The sequence below is a fragment of the Aythya ferina genome (genome assembly GCF_964211825.1).
Source record: "Aythya ferina genome assembly, chromosome: 15".
NCBI lineage: Eukaryota > Metazoa > Chordata > Aves > Anseriformes > Anatidae > Aythya > Aythya ferina.
In genome coordinates, this window is record NC_140314.1 from 595,852 (window position 1) to 616,446 (window position 20,595).

General features: G+C 60.9%; 2 protein-coding genes across 2 annotated transcripts; one reads left to right on the plus strand and one right to left on the minus strand.

Moving 5' to 3' along the window:
* Positions 1–512: 512 nt before the first annotated feature.
* Positions 513–4,658, minus strand: LOC311445275 (uncharacterized protein; the record flags this gene model as incomplete). Its single annotated transcript, XM_084537242.1, has 2 exons — positions 513–1,144; positions 1,503–4,658. One exon carries the CDS (start codon positions 4,656–4,658, stop codon positions 3,615–3,617), a length of 1,044 nt encoding a protein of 347 aa, XP_084393368.1. The 3' UTR covers positions 513–1,144; positions 1,503–3,614.
* On the plus strand, positions 4,657–17,454 carry HS3ST2 (heparan sulfate-glucosamine 3-sulfotransferase 2; the record flags this gene model as incomplete). The annotated part of the gene is made up of 2 exons (XM_084537241.1): positions 4,657–5,129; positions 16,177–17,454. 2 exons carry the CDS (start codon positions 4,657–4,659, stop codon positions 16,793–16,795), a joined length of 1,092 nt encoding a protein of 363 aa, XP_084393367.1. The 3' UTR covers positions 16,796–17,454.
* Between the last annotated feature and the right edge of the window lie 3,141 nt (positions 17,455–20,595).

Sequence of the window (20,595 nt, forward strand, 5' to 3'; positions counted from 1 at the left end):
AGCCCTCTGAACCAGGGAGGGGGCTCGGGCTCCTTCCAAAGGGTCCGAGGGGTGCTGGTGGGGCGAGGAGGAGCCAGCTGCCAGCGGGTGCCAGGATGTGAGGGCCGCCCTCGCCCTCCGGCTCCCTGTCCCTGCCGGGTGGGTGCGTGCTGGGCACGGAGCCTCTGCTGCTGTGCTGCTGGGCACAGGGCTGGGACAGCCAGCTCGGCCCTGCCCACACCCAGTTATGTTCTTTGCAGCGTCAGTGACAGATACGTAAGGATTAAATTGAAGTAATCTCTGTAATCTACTCAGCGAGATTAAAACCTCTCCCTGCCCCCCTCCCGTTTTTATCCCTTTCATTCCAGGACTCCGCCAGCAGTGATTGCAGCCCAGGGAAGCCATTTAGCTTTTAAGCACCCTTCCAGCCTGCTTAAAAATGCATTCAGAATCAAATGAGTTTGTGCAGCGGGGCCATGGCTGGCTGCTCTGGCTGGGTGAGAGGCTGAGAATTAGGACCAAAGTAGCTCGAGTCAGAGTCAAAATTAAATTTATTGTTTCTGACCTTATTTGGAGTACAGTGCATTTACAAGTGATTAATGACGCTTACAGCAGTTTCAGACTCAGTCGTGCTGCTTGGCGCAGCCTTTTGGACTCTCCTGTCCTTGGTGAGACCCCGCGCCTCAGAGCCTGGGAAGCTGCCTGCATGCACCGAGCTTGGTAGTGCTGGACCAGAAGGGAGCCTGCAGGAGCCAGGACGGGCCTTTGGAAGCGGCGCTGAGGCCAGGACAGCCAAAATGGAACCGGCCTGGGGGACCTGCTGCCATCCCCATCCTCTGTGCCACCGAGCCCCTGAATCCCACTGGGGCTGCTGCCCATGGGCTTGGCTCAGCTGCATTCCTCTCCTCTGCCTCTGGGCTGCAGAGCCCTGCAATCTCCCGTTCCAGCTCCAAGATCCCCATCCAGACAGGGAGAACGGGGAGACGCTTGGGAGCAGCAGGCCATGTGGTGGAGGCTCCGTGCAGGCATTCAAGGACACTGCCAGCGCTGTGAGGCTGCAGCAGCTCAGCCCTGCCTGCCCCGTGGCACCGAACATCCCCTGTCCAGGTAGATGTACTGCTCAGCCATCAACTCAAGGCACAAGAAAAGGTGGCAGTTTGTCAGCCTGGAATCAAAAGGTTGTTAATGACATACATATTAGACACAGAAAACTGGATTAACAATGACACTTTGGCCCTGAGGGCTTTTTTTGGCTCTGGAAATAAATTCTACCCTTGATCTATTCTGCCTACAACCTGAAGACATCAAGGGTAGAATATCACCTTTAATCTTATTTGCTATTTCCAGTATGCATTTTATTGCTTCCCCCTCTTCCTATAGGTTTCATGTGCTCCCAGCACACTTTCTTTGTGTATTTCAGTAATAACCTTCTATGATCTCTACATTGCTGCAGCCTTCTCTTTTGGCATGCCCATCAGCGACCCGTGCCTGGGATGAGCCCTGGAACGGGGGCTCCTCCTTACCTGCTGTCGGCTTGTGGCCTCTTCTGCTGGGGGGGGTGGCAAGGAAGGGGGGCTGAGGGCTGAGGCTGGGCTCCGCATCCTTCCAGTGGGGTTTGAAATGCCCCACGAGTACTGTCCCCACGATCCTGTGAGCTGGCACTGCTCTGTGCAAGGGGACAGCAGGGGGGGAGGCATGCCAGGAACTCTCCTGGGGCAGTCTGACACCCGGGACCACGCAACAAAGGGCAAACAGCCTGGGAGAGACCTGGGAGGGACGGGACTGGGAATGAGAAGACTTAATGCAGGGCAAGGCAGAGCGGTCTTGTGCTGCTTTGGTAAATCCCACCACAACAAGGGAGATCGGAGAGCCTGGGAGAAGTGAAGGAGGAAGGATGAGAAAGATCATCTTGGAAAGACAGCCAGGAACAAAGGAGAGGCAAGGCGGAGAGCGAGCCATGAAAAGGGGCAAACAGATGGAGGAAAGAAGACAAAGGCGAAAGGTTCAAGGCTGGCAGCCAACAGCAAGTGCCAGCTCAGTTCGGAAAGGGGCAAAGGTGGGGAAGAAGGGCTGGAGGCAGGACCTGCTGTGGTGCTCGTCCCCCCAGCGCCACAGGGGGCAGGCAGCACGGCATCTCCTGCAGCCGTCAGGGCTCCATCTCCCCGCACACCGGGGCAGCTCCGCGGCACAGGGCCAGGGCTGCAGCCCCGCCAGGGAGAGCAGGATCGGGGCCGACCCTCGGGGCTCCCACTGGCACAGGTGGCAGGGCGAGGGTGCGCTGAGAACACCAGGAAGCTGTTGTTTTTGTGGAGCTGGGTGTAAACAGCAAGCATGTCATGGAAAAAACATGCCCTGCAAAGAGAGAGAGACTGAAAGCAAAATTGTCAGCTTTACAAAACATTCCTCCCTTGCAAAGCAGAGAAACCTGGAGGTGTCTAGGCATCCACACCAGCTTTATTTATCCAGGCGCCTCTAATGTTCATGCCTAGGCAGTGTGTTTGCTGCCGAGGCTGGATCACCACGTGGAGGCAATAAAACGGCTAAAAATGGAAAAAGCAACTTTTCCACAGATTTCCTGTGGCAGTTTGTCATGGAGCGGAGCTGAGTGATTGATGCCTTCTGGCCCCAGAAAGGGAGCCCGCCAGCACCCAGCCCCTCGGTTCCCCTGCTCCGTGCTCCTGCCCCGCTGCCACCTCCCCGGACCGAGGTGCTGAACCCACAGCAGGGGCTCCATCAGCACTCCCTCCTCGCTCAGCACAGCACCAGCCCAGGCGGAAGGTGCCCAACCCAGAGAAGTACCAGACGTGGGTGGGTTTACACCAGCCAGGAATAACCCAACGGCTGTTGACTCCTCCAGGCTGACACAGGATGTACGCTGCTGTTTTCCGCTGCGATCTGCACGGAGCTGCTGGTGTCCGAGCCTCTGCCCTGGCCCCTGGCAGAAGCTGTTGTTGCACAGAGCACCAAACACAGCACCCAGCACCCCAAATGCAAAGCTCCCGTGGGTCACTTCACCCTGCCAGGACAATGAGGTTGGCCCCACAAGGGACCAACCCCCTCCGACTGTTCCAGAGCTCTCCTGATCCATCAGACACTTGGTTCTGTAACTAACTATTTTTACACTCCCAGCGAGGTCCAATTTTGTTGCTCCCACACAAGCACAGGCAAAAGAGGCTGCAGAGAGCACTGCTTTTCAGCAGCCTTCTCCATCTTTCTTTACATCTGCACTGAGTTCCTGGGTGCTGCACAAGAGGAAACCTCATCCCCACCCTGCTGCCAGGCAGCTCGCAGTATCCTTGTTTCTGCTGGGCTGCCACTTTTTGCCTGTCTCATTCCATTATCCTCCTTCTTCCCAAGTAACAAGACAAGTAGTTTTCTGCAGCTGAACAAGCTTTCTGTGCCAAGAAAGCAGGGGCAGTGACTCTTAATGTTTAAGTGGTGCTGCACACAGTCTTTTGGCTTAAGTGTGAGCAACCAAGCAGAAGCCTGGGCTGGAAGGGTGCGAGAGGGAAGGAAGCGTGTCAGGTGGAGGGAGCCAGAGGACTGGGGACGAAGCAACAGTCTGCATCCGTATCCTGCAACAACCGTGTGGTTTTCCTAGGTCAGCCTGCTTTTAGGCCATCACGGTTTGTAGACTACGCATCCCCAACCTGGCAGAGAAATGTAATTCTTGCGTCTTGTTCTTCCAGCTGACGGCTGCTTCTTCTGCCCTCGCTGAGGCCAGAAATCACTGCCGCCGTGCGGGGCGGCCCCTCCTCGCTCCTGTCCCCTCCCTCGCAGTGCAAGCCGCGGGGCCGGGGCTGCTCAGGCGCCCGGGAAGGAGGCTCGCCGGGAGCTGGAGGGACACCGTGCCTCGCTGCCAGCGCCTTACCCAGCCCGCTGCCGGCTCTGCCCGCGCCTCGTGCCCCCGCAGCATCGAGCCCTGCCTTCCCTCGCCCCGGGCCCACCGCGACCCAGCGCCGAGCCGTGCTCCCGGCCGGGGCCCTGTGCTGCCGGCCCTGCCCCGGGCCAGGCTCCAGCCGCCGAGGCGCGGTGCCCCCGTCCCTGCTCCGCCCGGCTGTGCCGCCGGGAGGACGGGGCTGGAAGGGGGGCGCGGCGCTGCGGGGCCCCCCCGCTGCCGGGGTCCGGCGGCTCGCACCGGGAGCGCGGCCGCTCCGCTCCCGGGCAGCGCAGGGCAGAGCCGGCGGGGCGGGACGGCCGCGGGCAGCCCCCGGCGCCGCTCCCGGTCCCGGCGCGGCGACAGAGCGAGGCCGCTCCCGAGGCCGGTCCCGGTGCCGGTGCCAGCCCCGGCCCCAGCCCCGGCCCCAGCCCCGGCCCCGCCGAGCGATCGCGGGGGCTCCGGGCGGCGCTGACGTCAGGCGGCCCCTTAAATAGCAGCGCCGCCGCCTCTGCCCCGGCACTTCCCGCGGAGGCACAGCCGCCGCCGCCGCCGCCGCCGCCGCCGTCCGGAGCGCCGCGCCCGCCGGGGATGGGAGCCGCGCCGCCGGGGCCGCGGGCGCGCGGGGGCCGGGGCGGCGGGCGCAGCCCCCCGGGGCGGCCCGGCCGCGCCGCCGCGTAGCCCCGGGCCATGCCGGAGCGGCCGCGCCGCCGGGCCCCGGGGGCAGCGCCTCGCCTGCGCCGCGCCGAGCCGCGCCGGGCCGGGCCGCGCCATGCCCGCCGGGCCGGCCCCATGGAGCCATGGCGCGTAGGGCGCAGGGCGGGCGGGCCCTGGCTCCGTCCCGGCGGCTGGCGCGGCGGCTGCTGTTCGCGCTGACGCTGTCGCTGTCCTGCTCCTACCTGTGCTACAGCCTGCTCTGCTGCTGCGGCGGCCCCGCCGCGCCCCGCGCCCGCTGCGCGCCCGCCCGCAGCGCCGCCGCCGCCAAGAAACTTCTGCAGAAGTCGCGGCCGTGCGGCCGCCCGCCCGCGGAGCCCCCGGGCAGCGCCGCGCCCGCCCGCCGCCCCCGGGAGCCCCCGGCGCCGCCGGCCGGCAGCGCCCCGGGGCCGGGCCGCCCGGGCGCCAAGCGGCTGCCGAGGGCCATCGTGGTGGGCGTCAAGAAGGGCGGCACCCGCGCCGTGCTGGAGTTCATCCGCGCGCACCCCGACGTGCGCGCCCTGGGCACCGAGCCCCACTTCTTCGACAGGAACTACGACCGCGGGCTCGAGTGGTACAGGTGAGGGAGGCGCCGCGAAACGGACCCGGCCCCGGCCCCGCCGAGCGCCCGGCCCCGGGCACCCCGCCCGGCCCGCGGGGCCGAATCGCCACGGCGCTGCCCGGTGCCCGGTGCCGGTGCCCGCGGCGGCGGGCGGGGACGGGTCCCGAGGCTGCGCCCGCCGCGGGTCGCGAGCCCTCCGGCGCCGCGCATCCCCGGAGCGCCCGCGGGCGCAGCGCACGGGCGAGGCTTGGCTCTGGCGGCCGAGCCGGGGAGGTTCCCTCCTCATCCTCACCGTCCTCCTCCTGAAGGGCCGAGCAGCGCGGGGGGAGGCCGGTCCCTGGCAGGGCAGCCCGTGCCCCAGCCCCGTGCGGCTCCCTCCCGCGAGGCTTCTGGAGCCCCCAGACCCGCATCCACGCTGTGGGTGCAAATGTCCCAGCCCCGTCCCTGCGGGCCCCTGGCGCTGGAGCCAGGACGGTGAAGCAGGTTTCCCACCGTCGGAAGAAGCACCCGCCAGTGAGAAGGGGCGAGTCACAAGGCTGCGGGATGGCACAGTTACTGTCCCTGGTGCTGCAGCCCTGCTCAGGGTTCCTCAGAGCCCCTGCCCTCCCCCATCTCCTCTGTCTCAACTCAGCCAAGTGAGTGTGTCTGCGATCCCCAATACTTTGCAGAGAGCAGTGAGTGCATCTCCAGCAGGAGATGGTAAGATTTTAATTTGAGTAAAGGCTTTTGAGGGCAGTTCAGCGGTGCTCAGAGAGGCAGCGAGCGCCATGCGTGGGCTCATCCCTGTGCTGTGGGCAGTGAGATGGCCTCTGCCCACAGTGTCCGGCCCAGTGTCCTGGCGTTTGTTTGCTGTGTGTCGTGACAAGTGCTGCGGGAGCTTTGGGTGCTCTCAGGCACGGCTGGGTGCTTGTGGGGTCATCGGGAAGCAGTGGAGGCTTTGTTAGCCCCCTGGTGCCTGTGAGCTTGCAGCAGGAGGATGCCCAGCACAGGCAGAGCATTGGAGCTGGTTGTGGGAGGCAGCCCATGGGGCTGTGCACCCAGCTCTGCTCCCTTCCCCTCTCATGCACTTACTCCTGTCTCAGCAGGGGTTTTCCAACAGAGATGTGCCCTGTCCCCGGACAGAGCGGTGCTCCTCAGTTGCCAAATGGGTTGGGAGGCACCGCGATGTGATGCTCACTCCCAGCTCTTCTGGGATCCCTGTATCTGTCTCCTTGCTGGCCAGACATGAGTCATGCCTGTGGCGTCAGGACGCTGCTTTCTGACTGCGAGCAGGTCAGAACTGCTCTGTGTATCGCAGGGGTGGTTCTCCAGCCATTGGCACCGGCACCGGGGTCTGTGCTGGGGAGGCAGCTCAGGCACTGCTCGGGGAGGGCTGTCAGCAGATGCAGGCAGCTCCACTGCTGAGTTGTACGTGGGTCACGGCGAACCCTGCAGAGGGATATGTTCTGTTCCTTTTGCTGTGGCACCGCTGGCAGGTGACTGGAGAGCCAGCACAGGTGCGGGTGGAGCTCTCTGAAGCTGTGTCTGTCCTAAGGGAACTGCAGCCAGCCCAGTTCCTCCTACCCTTCACCTGCCATTGCCCCTCAGCAGGTTTGTCCCCCCATCCAGATGTCAGATGCTGTCACCTGTCCTGCATTGCCTCAAAGCAATCGGGAGCGATTCTGCAGTACAGGCGAACGAGAACAGGAGCAGCAGTGGTTTGGCTGAGGGGCACCGAACAGCGGGATGGGCAAGGCAGCAGGACACAGGTCCTACCGAGCGCCTCGCTCAGAGAGGAGCTGCGTGTGCTCAGCACCTGGCTGGGAAATGGCCTCCCCATCCTGTGTCCAGGTCCTGCTCGCAGTCCTGGGCCCTGCAAGCTCTCTGGGCTCTGGCGCTTCCCCACGCGTGGTGGCTGCAGTGGGCTGTGGGGAGCCTGGGGCTGGGGGCCTCGGCGGCAGCATGGGACCGAACCCCGCGGCACTGCTCCAGGGGTGGTGGCTGTGCTGGGAGCGTGGCCGGGTGCTACCGGGGCCTGGCTTTGTGTCCAGATCAATAGATCGCATCAGAGCAGCAGAGCTTCCAAATTACTTCAGATAAAACAATTAAATGACACTTCCCTGGTTTTATTACTTTTTTTTTTTTTTAACCTCACAAATGTGCCAAAACATAAGCGCGGAGGCTGCTAACGTATAAAGTGTGGAATTGATTTTACTTCTTGCAAGTGGAGCAATTAAATGTGGAGCAGGTCTAACCCACAGCATGACAAGCTCGTGTCGCTGCCAAGAGACCAAGGAGGCAGGAGCAGGGTCCTGGCGGTGGCTGTGCCCCGGGGAAGGGCAGAGCTCTTGGCACCCGGCTGTGAGAGGCTGCCAGCCAGGACCAGCACAGGGGCCGCCTGTTCCTGCTGGCTGGGGAGAGGGGAGAGCCAGAGCACAGGCTGCGTGGAAGGGCAAAGGCTCCCCTCTTGTGAGCAGAGACATCAGCTTCAGGAGCCCCTGCCCTGTGATGGCCGAGCACCAGTCCAGCCCCATCCTGTGCTCCAGTGGGGAGCCGAATGGAGGGCGCAGGCAGGTCTTTGCTGCAGGTGGGAGCAGTGAGAGAGCTGACTCCCTGTGACATTCCAAAAACATGAGCTTCTGTTTTCCTGTGTTTTCCCCTGACCCTGAGTTGGGCCAATGTGGAGGTGGCAGAAGCAGTGACAGGGGAGCTGTGATGCTGCTGTCCTTGCTGGCTCCAAATGCCTTGCTTACTCACAGCTGCTGTTTCCGTGGTGGCTCCTGTAGCACCTCCTGCCTTCTCCCAGGGCAGCCTTGGCTCATTCCTCTTGGAGACTGCATGCTTCAAGTGGGCCCTGAGCGGGACCCCTCTGCTCTCCCCCCTGCGAGACCACACAGCTCAGGAGCTGCCTGCCTAATGACAGCAGCCCAGAAACACCCATGCCATTCCCAATTCCCATCAGCCTCTCTAATCCACCTCATTAGCTAGAGATACACTACAGGAAAGGTATTTTTAGCAAGATCTGTTTTAAGACAACTGAAACCAAACAGCCAGCTACTGGGGAATATCGATTCATTACCAATCCTGGACTAAATGTTCGATACAGAGCTTTTCCTGCTGCAGGTAGCGTGCCAATAACCTTCAATATTTTCCAGAGCACAGGGAAGACAGGGTCGTTTAATTTGCAGTTAACTTTGAGCAGCAACCGTGGGTGCAGTTTTCCTCTCCAAGATTCCTGAGTAACTCCATGAAATGCTCCAGCGCCGCCGCGTCGCTGTCCCCAGGGAGCTGAGCTGGGAGGCGTTGGTGCCATGGGCAGCCCTGGGCGGCTCCAGCTGGGATGCAGCCGCGTGGATCCTGTCCCAGGGCAGCTCACTGAGTGCTGCCAGCCTCCCCTGCCAGCCTCCCTGCCGTGCTCGTGGCTGCCTGGGGAACAGACCCGGGGTGGGGAGGAAAACGCTGCACCCCCCACGCCTGCGGAGGGAGCGTGCAAGCCCTGGCTCCCGCACTCCGCCTCGCTAATTGCTCTCTGCTAATGGCCAGGTTGGCTCACACACAAATGGGAGCCCATTAGGGTTTGCCCAACGACACCGACTGTTTTGTGGGCTTGACTGACAGTGCATTTTGCTAAAGTTAATTAGCAAGAAGAGAGGAAGGCAGCAAGCTTCAAGGATGCTTTGAAGTTTCCTTGACTTCAGAGAGCGCCCAGGCGCAGAGGAATGGGTGCGGGCCCCCGGCAGAGGCTGTGTGCCTGAGGAGCTGCCCTGCCTGCAGCGCCTGCCCTGGCTGCTGCCGTGGGCCTGGGGTGGGCCTGGGGCAGCCAGAGCCCTGGAGCCTGGGAGAATGCAGGGAGGTAAATCCTTGTAGGGCGCCAAGTCTTCAATATTAATGATGCGTGCTCTCATTCTGTCTTCCATGACCTTGTTTGTAAACACTGCAATTTGTTCTAACCTTCGCTTCAGTAGCATGAAATCTCTCTCAGAACCTGGCGTGGCCGTGGGCATGGATGCTCCATGGAGCTGACGAGCGAAGGCTGCTGGGCTGTGGCGGCCTCGGGCATCTGCTGCAGGGACCCCAGCCCCGTGGGAGAGAGCGGGCCCTGGGGCTGGCAAACAGCGGCTGGTGGCACAGCCCGGCTGGCCTGGGGCCGTGGCAGAGGTGTGTGAGGGGTGGCTGCATCGTGCGAGGGGCCGCTGCTGTGTTCTGGGTGCCAGCACGCCGCCCTGTTCCTTTGCACGTTCCAAGCACTGGAATATCACCACGTGGGCAGCGCGTCTCCGGCTTGAGCTTTCCGTTAGGCACATTACGTGATTTTTAATGAGTGTTCATTTTGGAAGTTTCACCTCTGAAAACAGTTGCTGTGGGAATGGCCAAGGGGCAACCCCAGCCCTTCTCCGTGCGCTGTGGCCTCCCCGGGAGGCTGGTCTGCACGGGGCTGGGATGTGCTCCCCTGCGGGTTGTTCCCTGCCTGGCCTGTGGCTGCTGGGCGCTGGGAGTCGGTGCTGGGTGGCTATTTACAGGGATGGGAGTTACACCCAGGCTTGCGTGTGTGAAGGGCATCGGCAGTGTGCCCTTTGGAAAAGATTTTGTTGACTTAAAGGACACAGCAAATCTCTGGAGCATTTGAATGATTAAAAATGAATCAGCAACAAAGTTAATTACTGTGCTCACACTGCTTTTATGCATTGAAATGTCCCTCATTATCTGTCTGTGAGCACTGGTGTAAAATCTTTGAACATAAACATTTATTAAAGGGAGCTGATCCATCGTTAAAGCTCCGGACTGCCTCGGCGCAGGGCCCAGGTGTTCTCACGGTGTGGCAGGAGGGACACGGGGCTGGGACGGGCTTTCCCTGGGTCGTCCCTCAGGTCATCATTTTCCCAGTGTGGGTGACAGTGTGATCCCTGAATTGTGCAGGCTTTAGGGGGACGCAGCCGAGTCCATCCTGCTCAGCTGAGAGCCCTGCTCCTGGGGCCAGCACCCGCGGCCCTTGCAGCGTGGCCATCCTCAGCAGGGGACACTGCTGTGGGGAGGCCTGGGGGACCTGGGGACTGGGGCTGGGGACTGGTGCTGGTGCTCAGCGCCCTGTGGCCTCCTCATGGTGCTCTGTAACGGCATGACTGCCAGCTGTTAGGCATCGGCTGTTGTACTGCTGTGTCCTGAGAGTCTGCTGCAATGTCACTCCACCAGAAGAGCTATTTTATCTTCCTCACACCTCAGTTTCTCGCATGCTTGACCCAGTTTTGCTTAAACCTTCGTGGAGCTTTGCTTGAGCTTTCATCTACTGACAGCATCTGAAGTCCTGCCGAGCCCAGCACTGGCCCCACGTGCACCTGTGTCACAGCACGGCACAGCACAGCACGGCACAGCATGGCACAGCACAGCACAGCACGGCACAGCATGCCATGGCACAGCACAGCACAGCATGCCATGGCCCCTCTGCAGCGGGGCGCAGGGCTCAGAGTCAGCTGGGGGCTGTTTGCCTGCTGCAGGCAGGCTCAGAGCAGCAGCGTTTTGGGTCCCCACATCACCGGTGCCTGCCCAGGCACCCTGTGCACCCCAGCCGGGCTGGCTGCATGGGAGCGGGTCCGAGGGGAGCCCAGCGGGTGCTGGGTGTGCTGCAGGATTTCGCTGCCCACCCAGGCTCCCCTCTCCCCGTGCCCAGGCAGCAGGCGCTGAGCCCATGACATCGGGTGGCTGAGGGAAAGTGCTCGGCCCTCATCACGAGAGCCAGCACTTGGGATTTTTTTGCCAAATTAAACAGTTTGTTTTTATGCCGATGAGTGGATGAAGTCCAGGATTACACACACTTCAGTCTGCGGCCTCTGAGGAGAGCCCTGGATGTGCTCGCCAAATCCTCTGCACACAGCGAGCGGCAACAGGCAAATATTTACCCAGGAGCTGGCAGCTCTGCTGCGTGCTGCACGGGCTGGATGCAGACCTGGGCCGTAACGGGATTATCGAGTGTGTGCTCCCCCCCGCACGCTTATCTGCAATATCTCAATCATCTGATGAATTTTTGTACAAATTTATCCCTGGGAGAGTGTTTCACGCATGTTCGACATCAAAGCAACGTAGGCAGCAAGGGAGCGTATGTTTCTTTAATGTGGGAGCGTTGTAGGGGCCGCAGGGTGCCCAAAGGCAGATTATGAGAAAATTAATAATTCAGGCCTGGGAAAGGTGCTGGCAAGAAGTTAACTCCTTCAGGGCAGGCGCTGCCTTCGCAGCGTGCAGCCGGGGCAGCCACAAGCAGGGCCGGGCAGGGATGTGCCGGCTTCGGGCGCTGCAGGGGACGGCCGCCAGCTCAGGGCAGGGACATGGCTTCTGCCCCGGTGCTGCTGCCGGCACCTGGGAAGCGTCCTCCTGCAGCTCCTGCCACCCCCCTGGGTGCACCCATCCCCTCGCTCCAGTAAGGGGGCAAATACAGCCCTGAATCTGAGGGTAGGAAGCGAGTGTTAGCGCTCACAGAAAATGTCACTAAAGGGCTTTAAGAACTTAGTAACTACAATGAAAATAATCTCTAATTCAAGAGGAATTAGTGCTGTATCTCCAGCCAGATTAATGCATTGAGCAGGGGATTTGGCTGGTGCTGGGAAGCCCAGAGGGATTGCTGCATGTCCCTGGGGCGCATCCTGGGCTCGCAGAATGGCAGTGGGGCCAGGGCAGCCGCTCTGTGGGGACACGGTGGGCTGGGGGCACGGTGGGCTGGGGGCACCTGCCCTCTCCCCAGCACAGCAGCAGCGATGCCGACCTCCTCGGGGAGCCCGCCGTGCTGTAGGGAAGGGGCTGTGGGCCTGCCCGCTTCATCCGCCGAGCAGAGCACGGCTGGAGGGAGGGAAGGCTGGGGAGGGCTGGGGGGAGCTGTGTGGGAGCTGTGTGCATGGGCACCGCGAGCAGATGTGTCTGCAGCCCACGCCTGGCAGGCGGGGAGAGCTGCGATGCCCCGATAATTAAATCCCTCTGGTGGTCAGAGGGCTAGCCTTCTTGGCAAGCACAGTGAAAAGCAAATGAAGTGGAAAGCCCGTGGCTGCTGAAAGGCGTGTGCTGGAATGACGAGGGAGCTGCACCCCGGCACTGCTGCTGGGAAGTGCCTCCCACCCCTTCTCCTCGGAGGGGATCCCAGTGGCTGCCCCCCAGGAGGTGGCTCTGCTCCCTGGGCTGGTCCCTGTGCAGGCGAGGGGAGAGGCGTTCCTGCAGCCCACACTCCTGTGAGGCTGGAGAGGAGTTCACTCCACTACCTCCCTAATGATTTCTGCGCAGAGCTGCCCTGCTGCTCACTCAGCATCAGCTTTTTTAACCTCCTCCATTTCTGCTGCGTTGCAGATTCCCCTCACCAGGACAAAGCGCGGACGGCTCGTGCACTCGCTGCCAGATGGAGAAAGCTCCCGTGTGTTTTCCCCAGCCGGGCAGTGCCAATGGGACGAGCACGGGGAGAGCCTGGTGTGTGTGACAGGAGCATGAGCGGTGCTGGCACACGGCAGGGGGAGCTGAGCCCCTTGGTGGGGCGTCCTGGGGCAGGGGAAGGCAGCACCAAAACCACCGCCCGTCTGTCCTGGGGCACCGACACAAGGGCGCCTTGTTCCCAAGGTGTCGGTGGGACTGGCACGTCTCTGGCCAGGGCTGCCCACCCAGCAGCACAGCCGCGGGGTTTTGCTGTGGCCCCGGGGACAAGCGCAGCCCAGTTTGTTGTCTCAGCAGCGGGCTGGCGCTGCAGCCCCCAGCAGTGGTGGCGAAGGTCTGCATCTGTCCGCCTGCGTGCGAGAGCGGTACCTGGCAGGGCTGTGAGCGGGCTGCACCTCCCCGCCCTGGGGCACCGTCCTCGGCCCTGGTTGGCACCGTGCAGGAGAGGCAGCAGCAACCCTAAAATCGGGGGGCACGGCGGGTCCAGGCAGCACGGGGCACCCAGGGTGGCACGGCTGGGGGGGACCCAGCGCCGCGGAGCTGTTCCTGCTGCACCGGGGTGCGCAGCGCCGCGGGCCAGGTGCTGAGAGCCTTCAAACCTGAAGACACAAGCCCAAGGCTTAAAACTCTGTGACATGCTATTTGTATGCAAATAACTTTGTGAATGCAGAAGTCCAAAAATATCATTTTAAAGTCAACTGTAATTAAGTTTGCAATGCATTTCCCAGCTCTTGCAGCTCTGGGGATCCCGCCGTTAACATAAAGATGAATGTGTGGATGACATTTCTCCCCCTTGCATGGTTTCACTGGTGATTTATTTATCTATTCGGGCTGTGTTTTGTTGTCTCAGCAGTCTCTGTTGTTCAGGAGCAGCAAACACTGGGAGTCCATTTAAAAAAAAAAAACAAACAGCTCTTGTCTCATTTCTGTAATTTACTATGCAGAGATTTTTGTTTTTTCATAATTGATTAGAACCTGTAATTTCATTTTTTAAATACATGGACCTAATAGCTCACGTAATGAAAGTCTAACAAGCCTGAAGATGAGCCATTAATGAAACAGCAGTTTTATGATTCTCCACCAATATATTGTAATAGTGATTCGCTTATAAAGCTGTCCTGCACTGATTTATGATGAAACTTGTTTGTGATATGGAGATACCAGCAGTGGGGCCTGGCACTAAATTAGCATTTCCTGACAGTCATTAAACAATGGGAATCATAATCTGGATTTATGGGGTTTGGAGCAGAGCAGTGGGAAAGGCCAATTAAGCCACGGCTGTGCTCAGGTACCTATGTAAAACATCCCCGTTAATTTATGCTAGTTAATTAGTTCTCTTTCAAATGAGAAAGCTGGTCAAGAGCAAGTGAGGGCTGCAAGGCCAGCGGGACTGGGACCAGGTGGGTGCTGCCCCCGCTGCCACTGCTGCGTCTCCTCCCAGCTGTTTTCCATCAGGGTTCGTTCTGCAGACCAAGCCCAAAAGCAGTGGCTGTGGATCTTGTTCTAGGGACCCTGCAGGGACCACGTGGATTTCCAGAGGGCTGAAGGATGCTTCCCTGGTGGTCTCTGGTTGGGGTCACGGCTGCAGTGCTCCCAAACAGCTGTGCTGCAGCAGGCCAGGAAGGCCTGGGGTCTGTGCAGGGTTATCCCATGAATAAATCAGTGCCTCGCTCCGCCGGCCGCATTGCTGCAGGCGGGGTTGCTGATGTTTGCTTTCCGTGACTGCTTCTGTCCTGAGGCTGCACTGGGCCAGCCCTCAATAGATCCAGGTCTGGTAAGATGCCTGCTGCACCAGCTCTTCCTCTGCCTCACTCCTTCCCTCGTGGAGGGGACACAGACCTGCCAGGCTGCAGGCGTTCCCCTGTGCCACATGAGCTCTGCCTGTCCTCCCAGAAGAGCTGGGGGGGGCCCAAGCCCCCTGCACACCAGCGGTTGCAGCGGGGGGCACTGGCTGCACCCAGGGTTCACGGGCAGGGGCTGTGCCTGGGGCCTCGGGCAGCTGGCAGCAGGCTCCGAGCAGGGCACAGGTGGCTGCGGAGCGTTGAACGTGTGGTGGACTGCTCCGAATAAACCCTTCCCAGAGACACATTTCTCAGCTCACCATAAAGCTCTCCCCAGGCAGCGCCTGCTTGTGCCTTATAGCTTGCGTTCTGCTGCACGATTAAATTGCAGTCGCTGAGCCACTAACTTGTACTGCAAAGTGGAAATTGTAGCAGATGCTTTTGAGCAGTAAACACAGCTGAAATATAAGGTGCCTGCGAGTGCAGGAGACCCTGTGGGTGCCTGTGGCATGCGCTCCCCTGCATGTGCCTGGGGGGCTGGTCACCTGCGTTTGGCACGGCTGTCCCCTGGCTCCTTCCAAAGCCCTGTGGGTGGGGAGGAGAGCAGTGATGCCCCTGCCCCTGGCCCACGGAGGACGCCTTAGAGATGCTCTGTGGCATTGCCTGAGCTGGCACAGGAGCAGGCTGTGGTGTTCGGGCAGGGCAGCAGACATGGGTCTGGGTATGGCTGGCAGCACGGTTTGCAGGGTTGGGGAGCCCTGAGCCAGGCTGAGCACCTGGAAGCCAGGTGAGCTCCTCCCTCCCTGGCAGTGTGTGACAGCAAGGCCCCTGCGTGCCCACTGCTGGCATAGGGGCAGCAAGGCCCCGGGCACCCAGTGCTTCCTGCTGTGCCCCACATCTGGCTGTGATGGATCCAGGAGTTCACTCTAGTAATACAAAACCAACTTACAAATCTTTCTATCCCATTAGTCTTTATTTGATTTGGATGTTCACTTGTCAAAGCAAGTGATTCAATTAGCCCTAAGCTGGGCCCCAGCCCCTCGTGGTGCAGCACCCCCAGGCTGCCCCCAGCTCTCCACGCCGCCCGCCCCGCACACATCCACTGCCTGGCCCTGCAGCTCCACTTCACACACAGCTGGGGCACAAGGGCTGCACGCAGACAGTGCTGGTTGCCAGGCTGAGGGGACACAGAGGAGGGGCGGCTGTGTCCCCACGGGGGCTGGAGCTGGCACGGCTCTGGCTGGCACCTGGTGTGTGCCTGTGGTGCCCACGGCTCAGGGAGTGCGGGAGCCTGGCTGCACTTTAATGCTATCAGGGAGGGGAGGAGCCAGGTAATTGCAGTAATTCCGGAAGGAGCCACTGTAATTTCTTGTGCAAATGGCAACCAGTGCAGTAATACGTGATAAAAGACTGGGCGAAGGCTGGCAGAGGCTGTCTCCTGGTTAATGCGCCCATGGCAGCGATCCGGGCGGATGGCAGGACCGCTCGGCTGCATGGCTGTGGAATGAAGCCATACGCTTGCCTTAAACTGATGATGAAGCTGCCAGTGGTGGTGATGGAGCAGCCCTGGATGCTGCACAGCACCAGCTCCCTGGCAGCTCAGCAGTGCCCTTCTGTGCCATCCTGCCTGGCTCCAGCGCCCCGGGAGCAGTGCGTCTCCTCTGGCTGGAGCGTGTGGGGGCACTGGGGCACACCCCTGCCCTCTGCCGGGGCTCTCAGACGGGACACAGGGAGACACAGCCGGGGCAGACCCCGCAGTGCTGCGGGAGGGAGCGGTGTCCTCCTGCCCTGCCAGGACCGGGCACCCTGCCAGCCTCGTGCCGCGCACACCACCCAGCGCAGCGTGGGCAGCCACTGTGAGCGGCACAGCTCCTTCCTCACCCTAATTTCCTCTTTGCCTGCAGGAGCCTGATGCCACGAACGCTCGACAGCCAGATCACGGTGGAGAAGACCCCCAGCTACTTTGTCACCAAGGAGGCGCCGCGGCGGATCTTCAACATGTCGCGGGACACCAAGCTGATTGTGGTGGTGAGGAACCCGGTCACCCGCGCCATCTCGGACTACACGCAGACGCTCTCCAAGAAGCCAGACATCCCCACCTTTGAGGGGCTGTCCTTCCGCAACCGCAGCCTGGGGCTGGTGGACACCTCCTGGAATGCCATCCGCATCGGGATGTACGCCGTGCACCTGGAGAGCTGGCTCCAGTACTTCCCCCTCTCCCAGATCCACTTCGTCAGCGGGGAGAAGCTGATCACAGACCCGGCCGGGGAGATGGGCAAAGTCCAGGACTTCCTGGGCATCAAACGGGTTATCACAGACAAGCACTTCTACTTCAACAAGACAAAAGGCTTTCCTTGCCTGAAAAAAACGGAGAGCAGCAGCTCGCCACGCTGCCTGGGCAAGTCCAAAGGGAGGACTCACGTGCAGATAGACCCCGAGGTGATAGAGCAGCTCCGGGACTTTTACAGACCTTACAATATCAAGTTCTATGAAACAGTCGGGCAGGACTTCAGGTGGGAATGAGCACCCGGGAGCAGAGCTGTGGTGACGTGACGCTGCAGTCTTCCACGAGGTTGGCCTGTGGGGGCCGTGGCCAGGCCCTGCAGCCAGCCCGGCCCTCCTGCAAGCCCCAGGCACAGGCGGGGCAGCAGCCGGGGTGCTGCAGGGTGAGCGGGGCTGGGGGAGCCCAGCTGGGGAGGCGCAGAGCCCTGCTGCAGCCCCTGCAGGATGGGTCCCCGCGGGTCGGCGGTGCGGTGGCTCGTGCTGGGGGGTCCTGCTCACTTGCACAGCCCTGCGGTCCTGGGCCATGGCGATGGCCCCACCTCGCAGCCCGTGCACAGGCTCCTCCGGGGCGCACCCCTCCTTGGCACCCCAGAGTGAACCAGGGCCCCCGGGTAGTCCCAGCCCCAGGGAGCGGAGGAGGCATCGCTGCCTGTGGGGTCAGGGCAGGCAGGGCCCCAGCCGCCCTGCTTCGCCTCCCAGCACTGCAGCACGGCGTGCAGCCACGAGGGTGGTGAGATGTATCTGCTTGAAGAAAAACTGTCTTTGAAAAATGTTGTACCGATATTTTGTCCTGTGAATAAAGCACAGAATCCTGCTGTTACGGGTACTTTAGTGGCACTAGCATCCTTGTTCAGCATGTGATCTCGTGTGTAAATAAAAGCGGCTACCACCGGTCCTTATGCATGGGCTTTTCTTAGGGCAAGCCTGTCCGTGGGCTGGGGCAGCCCTGTGCTGCCCTGCTCCCCTCGCTGTGCCGCTGGGGCTGGCGGAGAAGCGGGCAGCAGTGTGGGGCAGTGACCCCGGGGACAGGACCAGAGGGAGGGAGGGAGGCTCAGCCTCGCACGGCGAGCAGGGGGCCCGACCACATCGCTCAGGAGCACCAGAGACACCCCAGCATCAGTACCACCTCCTGGCAGGCTCTGGGAGCAGGCTGTGTTACGTGCAAGGGACGGGAATTTATGGTGGAATTTAATGGGCTGTTCTGTAGGAGCCCACAGTTACACCTAAATGTCAAGTGCAGCCTTGCGAGATGGCCCCCGGGCTGAGCTCACCTCCACTTCCCCTGGCTGCCGTCCCCTCTGACTCCTCACCAGCCGCAGCTGGGCAGCTGGAGCTGCAGCCCCATGCCCAGGCTCTGCCACCAGCCATACACAGCCCCGGCAGCCCCCCAGCAGCCCCTGCCAGCAGCAGCCCCCACGGCCAGGGTCCTGGGGGTGTCACCGCGCGCTTTGCCCAGGCACGGAGCCGTGGTGCTGAGGGTGTGCGAGCGGAGCCTCCCCGCAGCACCCAGCACAGCTGTCCTGAGCACACCCTTGGATCCTGCCCAGAGCAGCGTGAGGGGCCACATCCTTGGGTGGTGGAGACGGGCACTCTGCAGCACGCCCAGCCCTGGGGGAGCTGGGGGCCCAAACTGCTCCCACAGGGCTCAGCCGGGGGGTCAGCCACCAGCACCCTGGCTCAGGCTGCACTGAGCGCTGAGCATTGAGCGGGGTCCTGTCCTGCCACGGCAGAGCCCACACCGAGGTCACACACACGGGTCTGGCCCCGTCCCATCCTGCAGCAATCCATTTCACCACCCTGTTAGCAGGCGCTGTAATGAGCACCTCCGTTCGTGAATATCAATAACTGCTCTTGTCGGAGCGGTGTTATTTGCCTTTCCGAGTGCTGGACTGTTTGAATCATCTATTGATTTTCGTAGTAAATCTCAGGCATTTCTGTCAAAGGTTGCAATTTACCACTAGCATCTAAATCTCAGCGAGAGCCTGAGCCTTCAGCCTCTCCTGGCTGCCAGCATGAGCAGAGGCTGTCCCTGGGGCTGGGAGCAGCGGGGCGGCCGAGCCTCTCCCCCCATGGGGCAGAGCAGCGCGGGTGCTGCCGCAGGGCTGCTGCTCGGGGTGCCGGCCATTCGCCCCCGGTGTGCAGCAGGGCAGGGACAAAAGGAACAAAAAACCTTCCCCATCCCAGTGTGCCTGCTGCAGAGCGTTGTGCATGGCACAGGGGCGGACAGGCAGGGGAGCAGCACGACCACGCTCAGTCCAAGGGACCTCACTGGAAGTAAGGCCTGTCTGGAGAGCTCTAATTGGAAAAAGGTGGAGGTAATTAACAGACATCTCACACAGCCCACCCTGCCTCCCCTTCCACTAGCATCCAGCAGCAGCTGCAGGAGCTGCAGGAGCTCCGAGAGGCCAGCAGCGAGGGTCCCAGAGACAGCTGCAGGCAGGCGGCCAAGCAGGGGATTACCAGCTGCTGCAGGAGGATGGGATATTTCTTATATGAATTTTCCTTTAAAGGACAAACATATTCACAGCAAGATTCACAAATCCCAGACTCGCGGTAGAAAAGCCATTTCCAATCCAGTCCAAGGAGGCAGAAGGTGCTGGGCTAGATTGATCCCCCTGACAATACTGTATTAGTGGGAAATTAGAGCTGGAGGCTGAAGAAACCGCTGCAATATCAAACAACTACTTTACATTTGTCCGTACAAATGGAGGGAGCAGGAAAGGGCTTAAATCAAGTATTAGATTTACAAAGGGTAAGCAAATGAGGGCTCAGGAAGGGCTGTACTGAAAATGCTGATCACATTAGGAGCTCTTAAAACGTGGCTTAAAAAGCGCTCGAGGAGGCAATCTGCATGAGGCAGCAGCAGGACGGGAGGTTCATTAACGTCGAGCAACGCTGCCTTGGAGATGCCAGCGCTGAGCAGAGGGGCTGTCAAAGGGCAGCTCCCCCTCGGCCGGGCTGGGGTCCTCCCCGCTGCCCCCTGACCGTGCCCGTCCAGGGACGTGGGTGCCAGAGCCTCCGCTCAGACCCACGAGCCAGCACAGAGCTCTGCTGTGCCGGCACCGAGTCCCCAGCCGTCCTTCCCCAGGAGCCCGGCACGTTGGCGGGTCCCGCCGGCACGGCGCAGAGCCATCCGGGCACAGCAGCAAGATTTCAAGCAGACCGGATTAGAGTGACTAATCCCCTCCCAGTGGCTAAATCAGCTCAAAGCTCTGGCTTAGCAAGCTCTGTGAGCTCCTGCAAAGGCACGCAGGGTCACAGTCAGGAAGGAGAAGAGCTGGAGTTACGGCTGGTGCTGGCTCCCGGTCCGGCCGGGCTGTGCTCGGCAATGCCTGACCCAGGGACGGTCCCCAGGCAGCTGCGGGGGGAGGCTCTGCCTGGGCACAGTGCCTGGCACTGCCGGGGGCTGCCAGGGGACATCAGGGGACACTCACCGCATCCACCACAGCCCTGGCAAGCTGCTGGGGGACACCCCGAGCAGGACCCCTGCCGCTTCAGCTGTGCTGTGTGCTAGGATTGCTGCGCCCACATTCCCCAGAAGGAAAAGTGGGGACTGCAGGGGTGTGTCGTGGGCACTCCTGTTGTGCTGTCAGTGCCGATGGCATCCACTCACAGAGCCCTCGGAGCCCCCCTGTGCGAGAGGGAGACCTCCTGGGCAACCAAACCAATTGGCTTTGTAAAAAGTGTTTGCTGTGCCGTGTAGCTGCGGTCCTGAGCAGCCTCCGTGCCATTACTTGGCTGTAATAGTTGGGAGGAAAATGCTTTAAGAGTGAACTTTATAAGCTAGCATGTAAATTGTAACGACCACTGTTTAATTTTTACTGGGCTGCACTTTAAGCCCACTATTTCTCAGCTAAGGGCGATGGAGCCTCACCAGAGTGCTTCGAAGACTTGATGAAAATGTCCAAAGACAGGCCAACAAGGCAGACCTTTTGTTGACTTGATTAATGTGCGTGCCGAGTTCAAAGTGCTGAATGCAGCTTGCCGGTCGAGGAGGGCTGTGGCTGCAGCCGTGGATGTCAGCACTGCAGTGCAGCGCG